The sequence below is a fragment of the Echiichthys vipera genome, assembly GCF_963691815.1.
Source record: "Echiichthys vipera genome assembly, chromosome: 20".
NCBI lineage: Eukaryota > Metazoa > Chordata > Actinopteri > Perciformes > Trachinidae > Echiichthys > Echiichthys vipera.
In genome coordinates this window covers 15,630,618-15,650,527 of record NC_139845.1, presented here as the reverse complement: position 1 = coordinate 15,650,527, position 19,910 = coordinate 15,630,618, and the positions used below count along the sequence as shown (strand labels likewise).

The window sequence follows — 19,910 nt, the reverse complement described above, 5'->3', positions numbered from 1 at the left end:
CTCCAGCCACCCACCATAATCGTTTGAAGATGAATGAGTGAATGAATGAATAACATGCTGCACTGGAGCTCAACAGGGAACTGTTCTTTCCCCCTTTCTGTTCACCCTGTACACCTCGGACTTTCAGTTCCTCCCTGAGTCCTGCCACCTGCAGAAGTTTGCTGACGATTCTGCAATTGTTGGCTGTGTCAGTGAGGGGAAGGAGGAGGAGTACAGGGGCGTTGTGGACTCCTTCGTCGACTGGTGTGCAGCTAATCACCTGATTCTAAACGCCACCAAGACTAAGGAGCTAGTGGTGGATTTCCGCAGGAGTAAATCTGCCCCCCACACCCATCTCCATCAACGGCGTGACTGTGGATGTTGGAGGATTACAAATACCTTGGAGTATACCTGGACAACAAACTGGACTGGTCCAAGAACACGGAGGCTGTTTACAAGAAGGGCCAGAGTCGTCTCTATTTCCTGAGGAGGCTCCGGTCATTCAATGTTTGTAACACCATGCTAAGGATGTTCTATCAGTCGGTGGTAGCCAGTGCCATCTTCTTTGCTGTTGTGTGCTGGGGCAGCAGACTGAGGGCAGCAGACGCCAAGAGAATCAGTAAGATCATCAGTAAGGCTGGCTCCGTCCTGGGGGTCAAACTGGACTCTTTGGTGGCGGTGTCTGAGAGGCGGATGATGTCTAAACTGCACAGCATCCTGGACAACAACTCTCACCCTCTCCACCAGCTGCTGACCTCCAGCAGAAGCACCTTCAGCCACAGACTCATTCTCCCCCGGTGTAATACTGAACGCCGGAGGAAGTCTTTTCTTCCGGCGGCCATCAAACTTTATAATTCATCTCCCCCTGGTCAGGTAAGGAACAGTGGAGACACTGTATCCTGAGAAAATGTCACTTTGTCACTTTATATCATCACTGCACCACTTTATTCAGTTGTACTGTCACTTAATGCTGATACACTTTACTGTAATTTACTGTAACCTAGCTCTGTAGGAAATGCTGCTACATTTCACTGTGGTTTACTGTCACGTATCTCAGCAAAACGCTGCTACACTGTACTTTACTGTAACTTACTGTAATTTACTTCAGTAAGAAAGGCTGCTACACTTCACTGTGCTTTACTGTCACTGTCACTGTTAGTCACTTATTTAGTTTGTACTTATTTTATTTCAATCTGCTGCTAAACTGCACGCTGCGTATTGTTGTATATTTTTTAAACCTATGCTTAACCACAATGTCTGTTGCACTCTGTCACACTTAGTTAATTGTTTTATTTATTTTACGTTAGCTTTATTTTGATTTGATTATGTTAGGTTATTGTTACTCTGATCCTTTCCCACCTTTGTATTGAAACTTTTGCACAATAATTTCCCTCGGGATAAATAAAGCTTCTTGAATCTTGAATCTTGAATAATAATAATAATAAAAAAAATAAAGCTGCCGGCCCCGGATAAGCAGATGAAGATGAGATATATATTATTTTTTTACGCACTGGTATCGGATCTGTACTGGGTATTGGCCGATATGCAAGTTTGGGTATTGTATTGGCCCAGAGTTTCACAGCCGGTGCATTCCTAGTTTTAAGTTTTCATTGCTGTGGATGTGTAGCCCATGTTGGATTTTCCTTTTCGTTTCATGTCGGTTTTAACTGAAACCAACTCCTTTCTATTCACTGTTGGAGTTAGGATGCTATAAGATGCTGCGGAGAGAAGCTGATGTTCTTTTATGAGAGACCTGGTTTCTCCTTGTCAGTACAGTCCTTGTCTCAGCCAGAGGGTATTTTTTATTTATTTCTCAAGACTATTTTGACTGCGTAGTGTTAAAGAATGAAGGTGGAGGAATTCTTCTTTCTGATATCCCGACCTTGTTTGTTTTTTAACATCAACATGGGGCGTGCTACAAGCCTCCGTATTATGGGTAATGATGTGGTATATCCAGTATTTTAGATATTTCTTTGTACTTTCACACCTCAGATAAGAGTCTCACAGGGATATTGTAAATAAAGTGTGATGATAATGTGCCTACTCATGGCTAACAGAGTACATAAATAGTGTCCGTGCTAAAATGCCTTTACTGGCACATTTCGATGACAGATGTTGTCCTTCTCAGTAAGGGAACTGTGTTTCTGACTACTTGCCCCTTTGTGTCTCCACAGAAACCTACTGGACAGGGACACCTTCTCCAAATCAGACCCAAGTAAGACCCATAACATCTCTGTTTATTCTCTATGTCCCCCATGGTGATAAAGTTGCATTACTATCAGTGCATGGTTTTTAATTGGGATGGCAAAAGATTTCGGCTCTTTAGCATCCCTGAGCTTGCCAAAATCACAAGATAAGGTAAGGATAGAAAAGAAGGGTGTGAGAAAAAATAAGAGGTGTGAGGATTAATGGAGTTCAAGGGAATAAGAAATTGAATAGGGACCAAAAGAAGGTCTTTTGTTTTGCTGCATGTACTCGTGAGTCACTCCTTATGTGTGTTTTTTTTTTTTTCACTAAATGCGTGAGCTCAGCTGGAGTCTGACTAATGCATGAGGCCGACTAAGAAGCTTCTTCATATAGATTCACAGAATGGATGGCAAAACCATTATAATGATGCTGTTAGTGGCAGGGCAGTAAGTTACAGGAGTAGTTTGACCTTTCGGGAAATAAGCTTATTCACTTCCTTTCTAAGAGTCAGATTTTAAAGATCAATACCACTCTCTTGTATGCCAGAGCTGTCGGCTTGAGACTCATCTGCTTAGAGACTTTACTTATTTGACATCTGAAAACTCAACTTCATTTGAGAGTAACCTAAAGGTTTTTGTGTTATTAATAAGCTTGTACAAAAGCAGGTACCATAATGATTTTGTACCTTCCAGCACGTTACTTATATTGCAGGATAAGGATATTTCCCAAAATATTGAAATATAAATTTCAGAGAGTGTGTACACAAGTGGTTTGTAAATGCTTGGTGTATTCTCCCGTCGGCGTGTGGGTATTCCATTGCGTTTGTGTATATGTTAGAGAGTAGGGCTAGATTAGGATGCAACCTGTGAAAATCAAATCAAATCAAGTCATCATTATCAAAGATGGTATGTGTCACCTTGAGGTGTGTGTATATTTTGGATTATGACATCAGGATCACTTTTGATGCTCTGCTACAAAAAGCCAAAATAGTATGTCAGCACATTTAGAGAAGCATGACATAAAAAAATGACCCAAGCTGATGATGATGATGACAGTGATGAGCACGATGACATAGTTGACAGTGATTAACAGGATGAGGAGGAGGAGAGGGAGGAGGAGGAAGAAGCTCAGGCTTTACCCGTACATTTAGTCGTGCTTTACTGCTGAGTAGCACTTGTGATTATGCTGAGTACGCCGACTTCGGTCTCCTGATATGAACCAGACTGACAGGGGAAAAGAGCAAGGAAGAAAAGGAGAGAGGGTATAGAGATTGTCTGTGGTACTGAGATACACTGGATATGCCACAAAATGTAAAGGGTAGTGATCCAAAGAGAAAACCAGGACTCTGGTACAACTGATAGAAGCTTCAATATATAAGCTGTAAAAATGAGAAGAAGTGTGCACATGCCAATTGATATATCTTTGTGTCACTCATCTGAAAAGAACATCAAAGGCCTCCAGAAATTAAGTGTATGATGAGGGAGCTCAGTAATTGTCCTTTTAGTGAGTTGTCTCATTTGGGGAAATTGCATAATGGCCTTAAATGATGTCTTTCACCATCTGAAGACGGGAAATATGTTTGGGCTTCATGAATAAAACTGTTAGGTGCTTTGATGTAGTGTTGTTATTTCTAATTCATGCAATTACGGCTTGTTAGTCATATTCTGGTAGATCCGATAAAAACCATTACAGTTGAGGATTTTTTTTATTATTATTTGCTTGGATGTTATATGAGAGTAATGTTCCTCTAGTCTTCCCCTATGCCTGGTGCACTTTAGAAGATTTTTTCTGTTTTAAGACAAATTGAACACCACGGACGTAGCATCAAAGGAAACAGTTTTTCAACAGTTTAATCATAACAACGCACACATCGAACGATTAAGTCAAGAGGCAGGACCACAGGGAACATCGGGAACATACCTGCCATTGCTGGGAGGGCTGAATCGGACCCAAAATCTGTCCAGTTATCTGCTAGTGTGCACCACACATTAGTTAGCCTACCCACCAGTTTAGACATTTAATTAAAAGAAGACTCCTATTGTATAATGGTTGGTCGTTAGGTGTTGTATATGACTAATTGAGAAGAAATTAAAGAAAATGCCTGGACAGCTATAATATTAGCAAGGGTTTCAGCAGGTCTCTTTATTAATGTTATGTTATCATGTTATGTGTCTCTGTTTTTCACAGTTTGTGTTCTCTACACACAAGGCATGGGCAACAAGGAGTGGAGAGAGGTGAGAATTTAACTGTACCGCAGAATATGCTGTCAGGCTACTTAATGTTCCATCACCAATCTTAATCCAGAATGTATCCTTGTACAAATAGATATAACAGACTTCAACCATGAAAAAACCCACAGTGGAAACATACATAGGGACATCTCAATCTAATCTGTAGAAAAACCCACTTCACTGCAGTCTTAACATATATTCAGTGTGCTACAAACAGCCATTTCTTGGCTAGCTATGCTACAGCAAAGGGCTACGGGTATGCTAGCAGCTCAGTGAGGTTGTACTTATGCACAGTGGTGCTTTTAGCTTGATGCTAATATAAATATGTTATCATCCTGACTAAGACAATGCTAGAAGTAGATAGGATGTTAACAAGTCCACTATCTTAGTTTATTGGTTTAGCATGCTAACTCTTGGATTAAGGTACAACTGAAGCTGATGCAACTGTAGATAAACTGTAGATAATTTATTACTCACAATATGTTGTAACACAAAGAAAATAATATCATTATTGATCTTCTAGTCAATTTAACTAATGAATGTGAACTAATTACAATAAGTAACAATGTTATGTTTGTGCTTGTCACCACAACCAACACCTAAAACTTGTTTATGAGCATGTGTGCACTCATACGATTGTACTGCAATTAGCAATGTGTTTCATAATGATGAATATTGATGAATGTAAATGAGGGGGCAAATCATGCAGCCCCAATCATTCCTATGTATTCATAGTTCTGAGTAGCCTATCATCTGCATGCATTATTAATAGGAAAAGTTAAATGCCAAACCTGGAACCTACTTGAACCCCATTGACTTGATACCTCAGCTGCTCTGTATTCATTACCCTAAAGCTGTACATCTTCTTATGTAACCTGTCTATTTTCCGATGTGTCACCCGAGGAGTAAACCTGCTGATGATTTGTTATGCACATGAGTGCTCGTAATAACAGTGATTTCTGTAATTTAAGGTTTCAGTGAGCTGCAGAAATATTCAAATGACAGATAATGGATTCACACATGTGCATCTTCCTAGATTATGTTGATTTGGGTCATCAAACGGACACTGTTTTTTAAGTCCAACATTTAGAAAAGCAGAAATATATTGAAGAAACAATGTGTTACCTTGTATCCAAATTGTATTCTTATCTGTCTTAATCTTCCTTTCTTGGTCTAGTTTGGGAGAACAGAGGTGATAGACAACACGCTTAACCCAGACTTTGTGCGGAAATTCATTTTGGACTACTTCTTTGAAGAACGACAAAACCTCCGATTTGACTTGTAAGTAATACATAGACGTGTGTGTGTGTGTGTGTGTGTGTGTGTCCCTGTCCTTGTCCACATCCGTGACCTTATGGTAATAATATGTGCTGAGATATATACTTGTTCCGGCACCAGACATTGGAAAGGTGAAATGGCATTCAAGGGTCAAGAGTTGATCTTTGGTTTACTAAATGTTCTAGAAATCTTCTAGAAAGATTCTGTTTCACATTATTATTATTATTATCCTAAAAATACAAAGTATGCTTCCATTACAACTTAGAGAGGTTCCATATGTCACCTGCAAAATGGGAAAAAAAAAGATTTGATTTCATAATTATTTTATTCTAAAGCTACAAATGTGGTGTTTTTTTATTTGTTCAGTTGGCATACAACACAGTTGCCTACTCAACTCTAATTTACTCTCCATTTACGTAAATTAAGAGGTTAAGTAGATTGCGAAGTGCATGTGCCACTTGATTAATAGTAATTTATGCCAGCCAATATTGTCTGGTTATGAAACAATTACAGGACCGAGGGGTTAATTTGATACCAAAATGTACTGATATAAAAAAAAGGCATTATTTAGTATTTGTTTAGAATTTTTTCATTCAAATCTTTATGTCGAACATGTAGATTTAAATGAAAAGAAATGTAGCATTAAGTATTTAATGTAGATTTAAAAAGTTGATTTCAGTCAGTGGCCAGCGTATTTCCAAGGTTTTTTCAAAAGTTATATGGGAACGAATAGTCCCCTTTTACCTTGACAACTACAGTACCAGGCTGTGATTTATTGCATCAAAGTATTGAACTGAGATAGTTTTATTAGTCTGGGTGCATTGCTCTATGCTCACTCGATTGGTTTTATAGCAACTTTAAAAGCAGTATTGGTATCGGTCCAATATTCGTTTGCTTCTGATCTTTGGCAGGTTGTGGAATTGGAATGCCTACCGCACAGTACATGCTCCATCCATTTATTAAAATAATAAAGAACTTAATTACCTAAATTGCAAATTGTGCTGAGTTTCAAACTATCAATAGCGGGCTTGAAGAACATTTATGATTGTTTGAGCACTATGTGACACAATATCAAATTGTGCATACTTTTTAAAAGCCGAACTAACTTTGCATCTGTTTGTAGTAATAACTTAAAAATACCTACTAGTATGGAGTATATGTGAAAGTAACTCACTTGCTAAGGTTAAATATCTTCACCAGTCTCCTGTACTAGTAAGTACTTTACTTTACCACATAGGGTACATTATATGGCACAGTAAATACATGCATAAGCTCTGCGACTGTATGTCACACTGTGTTGCCTTCCTTTGCTTAGGAGCATAAGACAGTTGGTCTTGAGCGTCATTAAACCAGACTGCCTGTAGGTGAGGGGTTTCTCTTTCTCAATTGGCTCGCAAATCACATTTCTCATTAAATTATTGAGGGGATTTCAGTGGCTTTATTTTATTAGATGGAGACTAATTATATTATACTCTATGAACCAGGGAGCCATGTCGGCAACCCAACTGGGATCTCTGTAAAGAGGAGTTAGTGTTTCTGTATATATGAGGTGTGTTTGAGTGAATGGTTGCATGTGGGTGGAGGTATTTCTGTATCGGCATCAGGGTTTCTGTGTCCCTTTTTTCACAGCTTTATTAGCATGGATCCTGGTCTAATTGCAACCATATTTTCTGTTAGTTTCCATGATTATAAAGCAGGTTGAGGTACTATGTAAATAACTGAAAGTATCAAAATGCTCATTCCACAAAGAAATTCACACAGGCCATATTCAGAAGCTGGGCCTTTTAAAGGGACATACATGCAGTAGTGTTTCAATAGCTCAGCTAGTTGCTCTGTCACAACACATACTCGTATCGTCATCTCACAAGAGAAGTGTCCCTAAGCAACGTGGACAGACCCTCTCCAAGACAAGAGCAAAGCCAATGTCTGCATCTTGAGTGCATTCCCACATATGGTGTGTGGCCATGGTGACAACGTTGTGTGTACATGCTTGTGGCTATGTGTGCGCTGTAGCGATGGTAACCATAACAACCGGGGTTCCAGGGGATGGTGGGTGTGATATAGGAGTGGACAGCTTTCCTACAGGGAAAGAGAAGCATTTAACCTTTCATATCTACTCTGTCTGCTCCACTTGTGTACCTCACCATGTTACGACCCAGTATACATTACTGCACAGAAATGGATTGGGAGAAACCTGTTACTCTTTTCCCCTGAAATGAACACGCAGGACATCTAGCTGTCCACGTTCCACATGTCACGATATTCTTTTAGCTGCTTGAATTCACTTTAATGTATTTTTAAATTATTTCTTTTAACAGAATAGGTGTCAAATTTCACTTTTACATGAATCTCAAGGTTTTTTTTCCAGAGCAGTTACAATAAACTCTTTACCATAATGCTGCTAGCTTCAGGCTTTAGGGGCTTTTCACCGCTTAAAGTCTGAACCAAGTTCTGAATCAATTTTCATGATTATGTGACATTGTATACATTTGATCCAGTTAGTTCACAGGTCACACATGTACATTTGATTCAGAAAAGACTAAAAAGTCAGAAAGTCCGTACCAAATGTCACGTTTTTTCACAAGGTGGTCAAAGTGAGTAGCAGAGCTATATAGTAAAATGAGGTTCAAAGGGTCTTTCTATATTTGGATTAGTTCTCAAGTGACAAGTTTACATAGAAAGTAGGGGATTTGTCTGTACATCCCTTAGTAAGTATGGTCACATTTGTTGATAGTGAATCATTTCTACCCTTGAGGGTGGATGACTGTCTTTGTGGTTTGCCAAGCCCAATGGTAGAGAAACTCTAAATGCTGAAAAAGTCACAGACGCTGATGATAATTCATTTTGAATACTTAGTCATGCTTCAGATTCACATTAATTTAGAATCCTAATTACCTAATATGCAACACACACACACACACACACACACACACACACACACACACACACACACACACACACACACACACACACACACACACACACACACACACACACACACACACACACACACACACACACACACACACACACACACACACACACACACACACACACACACCCCACACACAGAGTGTATTATCCTTAACATTCTAAAGAAATGTGACCGCCAAAAGGTGGGGACATTTTTGTCGACCGAGCAGCCGACAGAGTGAGCTGTAGAGATGCTAGTTGCAGCCAATAACATGTTAGCCCACTCATGCTGCTGAGAAGGAGAACACTTATCACTCACTAGCAAATTATTTCTCACTGTCTTTCGCATGTATGTATAATTAGTCCATTAAGTGTCAGTTAAATGGAGGATGCCTGTGATGCTGGGAAGTGAAATACCCAGAGCCTCAGGTGAGCTTGTCTGTGACAAGCTGCTTGGCCCCATTACTGGTTTAGTTAGTCTGCAATCCCTGTCACCTTTTTGTTAGGCCCCTTTCCCCCTCCATCACTTACTTATCCTCACACTCTTACTCTCTTTAACTTTTCTTCTTTCGTCAGGTATGATGTTGACTCCAAGAGCGCCAACCTGTCAAAACACGTGAGTACTAAAGCTTGTCTAAGTTACGTGTGTTTTTGTGTGCACATCGAGGCATGCATGTTTGCACTTATTTTTGTTTCTTCACACTTTTGCCAATCTCACTCTGTGGGTGTGAGTGAGTGTTTGTGTGAGCATGATTGCTGTCCTTGTTATTACCTCCTATTAGCCTAATTTCAGCCAAATAACGGCAATCTGGCCATTACAATGAGTGTGTTTATCATCCACTGTAATAGCACATTCCCTGAGCGGCCTACAGTTCATTTAGAAATTAAATAAACACTAATTTCCCCTGTCTACACTGTTTTTCCCATTGATTGCAGTTATTAGCATAACTGTAATTAGGAACAGCAATGTGATAACTTTGTCTTCGCCAGTAATAGCTGTATCCTGCCTACTGCATCGTGGAGATTGTGGTTCAGACTGTCCAAATTATTACCCTTGAAGGTAGGGGTGTATGGTATAAGCTGTTTAGACATTAGGACGGTGGGAATTTGGCTATGGTATAGATTTTGACTCTACAGTGTAACCTGCAGAGGAGCTCTGATGTAACCACATAATGCATGCAGATCTGGCCCATGAGGAAATATTTACTGGCTGTCTGAGTAGAAGCCTATGTGGAAAAGTAATTCAAGGACGGAGAAGCCGATGTTGACTGCTGTCCTCTTTCACATCTCAGCGTGTCAAAAACCGCCACGCTGGGTGACTTGCTCTACCCTCTTCCTAAAGGCGGCCAGCCACAATGCATCACTCCTTTCAGTGCCTGTTGTTGGTCTTGCAATTGTTTCAGTATGGTTAAATTACCACCACGTCTCTTTCTACTTTGAAAAAACTAAAGGTTGAAAACCACAGAAAACCGGAAATTCAGCAGCAAATGGACAGAGAAGTATTTGTTTATAACTGTCCGTCACTGTGAAGCCTGTGTGCTTACTCTGCAACAAGTGTATATCGGTGTGAGGCAAAAATCTTAATTGGTAAACTAACTAGGAACTGAAGTAATCAGATAAAGGTTGGGAAATAGGAGTATAAAGTAGCATGAAAAAACAAGAGCCTCAAACGTGTACTTTAATACAGTAATGGTTGTAATTTGTAGAAGCATTTATACAGGAATTTAAAGATAAATCAATATACTGTGATATAATTCTGTTACTGTCTATGCTTTAAATTATACCGTGATGTTAATTTTGCACCATACCGTACAGCCCTTCTTGAAGGTTTTCCTTGGTAATGTTAAGATCGATGCACAAACTCTTCCAGTGAACAATCCGTGTAGTTGATTTATTTATTTTTTATCACTGGACCAAATGAGATGCAACATGGTAATTATTGAGCTATGCGGGTGCTGATAGGTGGGTTTGGTTACCTTCAGACAAGGGCTGGGCAATAATTCAATAATATATATAATAATAATAATAATTTATCATCTTTCAATGGGACCGTTTTGTGATGAAATCATATATAGAGATATTGTGATATACAATTATGTTGTCTACAGTACATTCATAATACCACATAGTTTCTCAGAAAATGTGATGTAAAATATATTGAGGGAATCTCATTTGAAGATTGCGTTTTGTGCATCGTGTGCATGCCTGTAAACATGGTATGTTTATACTGTAGGTTTCTCTGTAATTTGCCTGTAATGTCATTTTAACACTGAATTTCTCAATAAAATGAGAAAATACTCATGTCACACAGGAGTATACAAAAATAGGCTTTACCATGTGGTTGTTTCATACAGAGTACTCATTTATTAAATTACCAGAAAACAGGTTATATCGTGATATACCGTATATCCCTATCGAGATATGAATTTTCGGGATAGAAGATTTTGGCCATATCGCCTAGCCTTACTTCAGGCTAGCTGTTTCCCTCTGTTTCCAGTTTTTATGATAAGCTAAGTTAGCTGGATGCTGGCGGTATTAAAACCTGTATATGTCTAACTGTTCCTTTAAAGGGGGGCACTGCACCCTACAACAGAAAGGGAAATGACTGTTTAAATGGATAACTTTTAGCCATTCACTGAGCTATATATGTGTCCTGAATGTTTGTGTTTGTTTTTAATCTTGTGTGCACATCGGTTTTTCATGAAATTGCCTTTTCAGTGATATCAGTGAGACATGTTTGGGCAGGTGTTTGCTGTGGTAACTGCCAATAATGATCAGGACTGGTCACAGCAATAAAACAATACAGCAGCACCAACAGATGTCTTCTACTCATAAACTCAGTCCGTTATCTGAACATCAACATTTACAGCGTCAGTGTCCGTAATGACCACTGTGCTATCCAGGCTTTGCTTCCTCTCTTTATTCAGTAGCTTCGGGTCATCACCTGGTTTAGAATATCTACAGCTGTGTACATATTATATGTATGTGTATGTATGTATTATGTTACACTCGCTTAGCTTTTGTGTCTCAGTCTGCCTCTGAGCAGAGCTGCAGACAGTGACTCACATTCTGCCCTGAGGTGATACACTCTAGCCCTTAGCTCTTATCACTGTCTGCTCTTCAGTGTCCGACCGGACCTGTATTCCCACATATCATACAACGTAGACACACCGCTGCACGACTTCCTTTGGGTCATAAAGAAATGGAAAGAGGCAGAGCTTATTGGAATAAACACCAGGGGATGAGAAATGTATGACTTTAAAGAATATTGTATCACATGTTAAAAGCCTATAGTGCTATTAAAGACTATTACATAGAATAATGCCCTTTGTGCAAGTGCTTTCTTTATAGAAATTAAATTCTAGAAATTTTACAGAATTGAACATGATTTGCAATGATAGAACAGCACTCAGACATGCTTTGTGTCATAGTGATAATGCTCCGTCTGCTGTCTGATGAGGGATAAATGGCTGCTTCTTAGACTAACAAAGCAACGATTAAATCTTCTACTTTATATTCTTTTTAAATTCTTCACAACAAAAAGTCCCATTATGTTGTGATTAAAAGCTTTTATTGGGAAGCGGCAAAATCAACAAATGCTGGTTCTTTGTCGTCAGTATCTTAACACAACTCCAATACGACTGAATGTGAATATGAAAGTAAAATGAAACAGATATCCCAAAGTACAATCACGTACTGAGAGCTGAGACACAGAGACTTCTAAAAATGTCTCTCTCTCTCTGGAGTCAACAGAGTTTCCTTTTGGGGGGGGGGGGGGTCGTCACGGGTTGGCTGATTCCGCTGAGACATCACCGCACGCACGCTAGGAGGCAGGGCAGGCACGCTTTGGCCCTAGGTCGATCTCGGGTGCAGCTCAGCACGGTACAACTGATAATGGAAACACAAATAAGCTCGGCCTAGTTCAGTTTGACACTGCAAAAAGTGCCAATGGAAAAGGTCTATATGCACGCTCTACCTGGTGAGCTGGATCAAAGATAATTTGTTTAGGACCATAAAAAGCCTGGTTCCTGTTTACCTATTATGTGACTGTGATATTTCTACACAACCCTGAAATTGGGAATAAATAACTATATTTTTCTCAAGCACTTTTTCAATAGAGCCATCCCATGACCTCAGGAGATTACATATAATAGGTGTAATTGAAGACCTCTGTAAAGGCACAGGACAGGTTATATTTTCTTAATTTCCATATATACCTGTTGAAAGGAATGGATTTTTATTTTATTTTATTTATCCGTTATTCTCAGTTACGGTTAAGTGCTGTGCAGGTAGTGTATCATTAGGAGGCAGCAGACAGAAGTGAAGAAAGTTAGCTTACTTTGATTTTCATGTAAGTGTGAGTCATTGCTTTCCAACATTTATGCTTTGAAAAGTCTCAAAATCCTTTTTGCTACCCCTTGATGTGACGGGTGGTCAGTATTATTTCAGCTTTGGCTTATAAATCAGTATGACTGCTCTCAATGTAGCTGCAAGGCTGTATCATGGTCACCGTCTGATAAATACCTCCAACAATAGTTCATATTGAGCTTTACTTGTTGCGGCTTTAAAAAAGCTGAATGAAGGCCATCACATGCACTGTTGGCAAGTATTTGTCACTGTATGAAACTGTGTACATAAATCGAACACTACAGTGAGAAACACTCCCAGTCTCTCAAAAGCAATTTTAGTCCCTCTCAGTTTCCCTTCAGAAATTTTCTCTCCTCATTTTGTGGCTTTGTTCTCTCTCTGGATGCAATGAATCCAGCCCTCTTGTGCTTTCCTCATCTCTCTTTCTTATCTTTCCCTCTCACTATGGCAGTCTGTCACCTTTTCTTTTTATTTCATTGACATACCCTTGTTCTCTCACTTTCTCTCTATCTTGATCTCTCCATTTCTCTCCCCCCCTCGCCTCACTTTCTCAATCAATAATCTCATACAAGAAGAGACAGGCATGTTCGCTCGGAGGCAGCCTACCAGCATTGATGCAAGCCTCAGAGAGCCAATCCATTAGATGGTGTTTTAACATGGAGCTGTAGGCTGCAGGCACACATGGGAACTGGGTGAGAATGAATGTAGAATACAGAGGGACAGGTGGAGGGAGGGGGGGAGAGAAAAAGCACACTGTCCTGTTTATGAGATCACACTCATTTATATCTCTAGATGCAGATAGATAGGAAGCCAGGCTTATCTTTTGAGTGTTTCAGAGATGAATTGCAAATCAGATCAAAACATCTGTAAAACCTCTGGGTACCACCATCTGATACTTTACCTTTTATAAAGGGTTTGTAAGTTATATGTAATTGCTCAGGGCTAATAAAGGTTAAAAGTTTCAATTATGATGAAGTGCTATTTTGATAAATTAAAAAAGCCCCTCGGTTTTAATTTCTTTAAAGATCATTGTCAGTGATAATAATAATAAATTGTGTAATACCATGATGCCATGAAGAGATGATAGTGCAGTGATGTGGAAATAAAACCGTTAAAAAAATCTGTAAAAAATCTGAAATTTTCTGATAAAACTGGTGACAGGTTTGCTTCAAGGCAGCTCTGCTACAGAGTCCACTCATGGACGAGCAGCACTGAGCTCCCAGTGTATTGGCTTATCTGCTCACACTCGCCCGGAACTCCTCAGTCTTATCTGCCCAACAGCTGATTTTTACGGAACATTACTGAATGGAGCAACACCCACTCGACTATCTTTTTTATATTAAATCTTTTTTTTTTTACCCACGCTGTTATATATTTAGCCATTAGTTGCACAAAGCCAGTTCTCCAATGGACCTCATGCTGGCAACAGTCACGGTTGCTAGGTGATTTGTGACTTGACTTCACAGCCTCTACATCAAATAGACAGTCGAAAATGTATTTATACAGTGTTACTTCTGCTGTTTTTGTAGCCAAAACAAATAAGTTCATGACGAATCAAAGTCACATGTATGTATGCAACACTGAAGAGATAAATGAGCCGGACAGATCAACCTGACGCTGGGTGGATGGATGGATATGGAAACGTAATAATAGAAGAAGCTAATCAATGGAGCAAAGAGAATCCATTATGTTAGTGCTGCTTGGAGCGCCTCAAGTCAGATATTAGAGACAGTGTCCAATAATGACGAATGGGCTCAACAGTGTGCCCTCTGGTGAATTGGGGATAGAGATGGCATGTTTCTATAATAGCTTTCATACAACGAGAGAGAGAGGAAAGAGATTGCCATTATTTTATGCTAAAAGACATCATTTATACATTCCACATTGTCATGCGAATACATTAAGTTAGGAACTGTTTCCAGGACTGATACACACTCTTCCCTCCATCACTCTGCCTTTCTGTCTGTATCAGCTGTACACTTCCTTTATGTGATGGTGTTTTAATTTACCAGGAAAAGTGGCAAGGGACAAGAGAGGGGCAGGTGTGAGGGCTGGTGGGAGGAAGGCTCAATCTGCTTGGCAGTATTATCTGTCAATGGGGACCACGGAAGTATTCAAAATGGTTTGGCCCTGTAGGGTTACGCTCTGAAGAGATAGGGGATAAGATTAGTTTGGTTTCTTTATGGCTGTGAGTCATTGAAACAAATACCGCACACCTACCAAAATAGCCCCTGTTAGAAGGATATACATGAATCTATTTTATTTATTACATTTAATCTATTCATTAAAATACTTCTAACAGGAGCTACTTGGTGTGCAGATATATCTGTTTCAACTATATTGCTTTGGTGGCACTTGTTTCTCTCTGAATAATTGTTTTATCAATTAAATTGAATGTGTTTGTATTTTTTTTCTGAATAACAAAAAAGAGACATTTTTTAAAAAATTCATCCCCCTTTCTCTAACATTGCAGGATTTTCTGGGCCAGGCGTACTGTACGCTCGGAGAGGTGGTTGGATCGTTGGGCAGCCGTTCGGAAAAAGCTCTTGGGTGAGTAGTGCCGTGGGAATAATCCCTAAATGACGATTAAAAAAGAAAGATGAAAAGACAGAAGATCCACCTTTCCATGTGAGTTTATTTTCAAAACGATTTCCTTGCAAGGAAGGCTATGCACCAACAGTTCCTGTCTGTAAAAGAGCAACGAAGGTCAGAACAGGATTTTAAATACACAAAGAACAAACAGCCCTGCTGGTGTAACGTTAAAGATAAGGCAGTAACATTAGTCATACTTATATCACAGAATAGGACAGCAAAAGAGCAGTGTCATGTGTATACCACAAGATATGCAGTGAATCATGCATATGCAGAGATGTACAATGTCTCTGTGTGTTTCCAGAGGTGAACATGCTGAATGTCCAGATAGAACTTTTACATCACAAGGAGGAGGGAAAGAATGTGTTTGTTCTGTGTTTTAAAGCCCAAAACACTTCAATGTAATTTACCTTCACAGTAGGTCCGCCCCCTCCCCAGCTGGGAGTGTGCCAATATTTCCGTAATTACCTGAACAGTGTTGATTGATGGCCACAGCAAATGAAATCCCTGATGTATTTCCCTACGGAGTAGGGCCAAGGCATTTCCTTTAGGACTTGCTGGGTTTAAGCATCGACTTAGTTAGCAGTTTTGTATGTGATTATGTAACTATTCCTTTATATGTGTTTATTTACAAGTAATCCTTTTACATTATTAGCTATATACAGGGCTGGATGATAAGGCAGAAATATTATATCTCAATATACAGTAGGTCATTTCATATTTTGATAATGATATATATCAATATATAATAGTCTAAATGAAAAAAAAACACATGGTGAAGCCTATTTTTGTATATTCCTGTGTGAATTTAAGACTTGACAGATTAGAGGTACTGATTATTTTCTCATTTTGTGAAGAACTTTTGTGCAATATTGACAAAACGGGCCTGGATCAGAATGTAAAACCTTTGACCAAATCACCTAGATATTGCCGTAACACAGTTTGGTCACTCCAACAATGTTTTTCATCGTTGCGATAGAAACAATATGGAATAATATTGTATATAGGAAAGACATTTTTATGTTGTTTTGACCAGCCATAGCTTTATAGATTAGTTATCATGTATAATATTGATTACATATATGTTATTAAGAAAATTAAACACAGTTTGCACTCATTCTCCAAGAAGTTTGAATTTCCCTCACCATCTGTAAGACTGCTGCTGTAAACCCACCGGACTAACTGTACAGTAAATTAATAACAAGGTGACTTCTTAACAAGCAGTGTGAAATCCTGTAGGCCTGTAAGCTCTAGAGCAGGAAGATATATGAAGATTTATTTGTGTGGAAGAATATCTGCTGCTCGGTAATTGGATTGACAGAAGCAGTATCAACGGTGCATCCCTGAATTCTGTTTCTGCAGAGAGACTAAGGATCGGTGCTTTTCTACAGTTTTAATGAACATACACAACACATGCACAAAAAAACACTCCCACACACTCATGGGTATTTTTGCACATACAAACAATTAGCTCATTAAATAGATTGTGTTCTTAAGGCTTGTTAGGCAGCCTGTCTTCTGCAGCAACACATTATACTGTACAATATCTGCATCTGTTTGTGTGTGTATGAATGTTGCTTCCTTGTGTGTATTTCCATGGTGTGAACCTAATTATACTTTTCCTTTGTTGTTCTTGCTGTTGTTGTTGTTGTAGTACTAGTACTAGTTTTGTGTGTGTGTGTGTGTGTGTGTGTGTGTGTGTGTGTGTGTGTGTGTGTGTGTGTGTGTGTGTGTGTGTGTGTGTGTTCGTGTCCGTGTTCGTGTGTCTGTGTGTACACAGTGTTCTCTTTGTGCAGTTATTTGAAGTTGGTGAAACTGAGCATAATAAAAGAGCATGCAGTCTGTGTCTTTATATCCTTTAGACCAGGGTGTCCAATCCTGCTCCTGAAGAGCTACTCCTTGCATGTTTTAGGTTTCTCCCTACTCTTACACACCTGATTCTAGCGATTATCAAACACTTGACACACTTCACAAGCTTCAGATGCTTGATAATAAGCAGGTCGTGTCATGCAAGTGACCCATCCTAGATATCTTCATGTCCACACATACAGTAGTAATTCACCCAAAATCTCTATAACTTGTATATAGTTCTTACCTCCCTAGGTACTCTTTAGTCCCAGAAAAGGTTTATATCTAATGATGATTGAAAGAGTGCAGCACATGAAAAAAGCGTATTACTGCATACTGACTTAGTAGTGAACAATAGATAGCAAAACATTTACAAAGCGTCTGAATATTTCCTGTGCAGCATTATCCAAGTGCTGCATGAGCAACAGATGCCTTCAAAGGAGGATTATCCCAAAAATGGTTTGGAATTTTGTACACTTTATGATGCTTTCCATGAACTGTTCCTTTAATTTTTACCTTTTATTTGTCCGAATAAGAATGCATACTCTCAATAATATAACATGCATCACACACTAAGATCAATGCAGTATGGTCAGGAGTGTGCCATTCAGGATTTTAAAGGAGCCAAAAGCAACACTAAGGATGTATGTTAGGATAAATATTTGTATATTAGCATTGAAAACATTGTTTTCGCATTAAAATTAGCTGGAACTAAGACGATTGACGAGATTAGTGTCAGGGCTGATCAGAGCACTTTTAGTTGATCAGTACTGAAGCCTGATCCAATACCAGTCTTTTATTTATTCAACACCATTGTGCTCCAGCTACCACAGCTGTCAGAAATACCCCTGTGCCTCTTTAAAACGCTGATAGTGTGTAAGTAAGTGATCCAAAGAGCCAGCTGTTTCCACAAAGACATCCACTTTGACAGGGAGCTGTTTTAAACTATTGCCTTGCCTCTATTTTAGTGACATTTTGCAGGTGTACCACATGTCTGCTGCTGCAGAAATGCTGCTGTCGGCCCAAAGTCTGCCACAACAGATCCACTGACCCTCTCCATACAGATATTTTACAAAACGTTGCATTAGCAGAAAGCTGGAGGTCCGTGGCTATCCTGTGTCAAATAAAAAAGAAATATTCCCGCTTGAGTATTAGCTTGCCCCGTGCAGGTATATTGTAATATGAGTATTATTTACAGATAAATAATGTTAAAAATAATTTGATCAAGATCAGCAACAAAATCAGTTTCGTAAAAAACCCTAATTAGTATTCTACATTATGGACTTTTATCCATGATGCTGCTCTTTTGGCCTCCTCTATTTTACATATTTTCTCTCTCTCAAAGCGAAGCCCACTTGGCTTCCTTTCAGTTGTTTTTTTAATCCAATTTGCTTGTTCATTTGAATCCTTCATGAGCCTTGAGATCTAAAAAGAAGGGTGTCTGGGGGGCGATAACTGCCAAGCTGGCATCCCTTCACTGAACACTGTCAACAACCTGCCAACCTGTGCGTCCAACCTAGGTGTGCGCGAGGTTGTCTTCTTAAGTGTGTGTGAGTATGTGTGTTACACTATTTTTTTCTTTCCTTTCTTTTTTTTTTAATTTAAAGAATCCACTTGAGCGGAGATCACCATGGTGATCGCAATGGTTTCCCACTCACAGGAAAAGAAAGAGAGAGAGAGAGAGAGAGAAAGAAACCTGTCTGTTTGTGTGTGTGTGTGTGTGTGTGTGTGTGTGTGTTTGTGTGTGTGTGTGTGTGTGTGTGTGTGTGTGTGTGTGTGTGTGTGTGTGTGTGTGTGTGTGTGTGTGTGTGTGTGTGTGTGTGTGTGTGTGTGTGTGTGTGTGTGTGTGTGTGTGTGTGTGTGTGGACATGCTTTTACATGCACAATGGACCCTTCCAAAGTGCAAAACGGTGTTGTCTGTCCTGGAGCGCTACTCAAGAAACCCCTCCCACTCCACACTTCATCTCTCTCTCTCACACACACACACAAACACACACACACACACATCATTTGGTAATAGTGACCCCAAAAGGGAATGCATGTCAAAGACACAACCATTTTTAATTCATGTATTTATAAATGTATTTGACAATCGCTAAGTAAGTTTAACTTTTAGTTTTACTGTCGTATTTGAGGCTGCAAACATTTTTTTTCATTGACAATTCTAGATGTCTTGTACATGGTTGTTTTATAATAATTGGGAGGAAAGGTTGTGTGAATAGTTGCTGAAAATAGACTAAACAGAAAACTTACTAATGAAAGTAAAACGTGGAAGCAGTATTCTTTCAGGTGCTGAGGATATTCACTCTTTATGTGTTACCATATTACTGAAAAATATATGCAGTAAATGAAATCAAGACAGTGATTGACAGGCGACCTATCCCCGCCTCTCACCCATTGTCAGCTGGTATTGGCTCCAGCCTCTGTGACTGTAAAGGATCTGTAAAAGGATATGCAGTTAAAGATAATGGATATATTCCTCATGTGTCATATAAACCATTTATAGAGTTGTTT

The 19,910-nt window shown here is 39.3% G+C and overlaps 1 protein-coding gene across 2 annotated transcripts in view; it reads left to right on the top strand.

Annotated features, from left to right (window-relative positions):
* LOC310962692 (copine-8) overlaps window positions 1–19,910 on the top strand; it is a 95,299-nt gene that overhangs the window by 21,038 nt on the left and 54,351 nt on the right. Inside the window, exons 2-6 of one of the 2 annotated variants that reach the window (XM_083935213.1) lie at window positions 2,154–2,194; window positions 4,354–4,400; window positions 5,575–5,678; window positions 9,165–9,204; window positions 15,430–15,506. In XM_083935213.1, the coding sequence (XP_083791339.1) occupies window positions 2,154–2,194; window positions 4,354–4,400; window positions 5,575–5,678; window positions 9,165–9,204; window positions 15,430–15,506 (309 nt within the window). Of the gene's footprint in view, window positions 1–2,153; window positions 2,195–4,353; window positions 4,401–5,574; window positions 5,679–6,990; window positions 7,040–9,164; window positions 9,205–15,429; window positions 15,507–19,910 lie in introns of those variants that run through there. The other variant, XM_083935214.1, reaches the window with a different exon arrangement.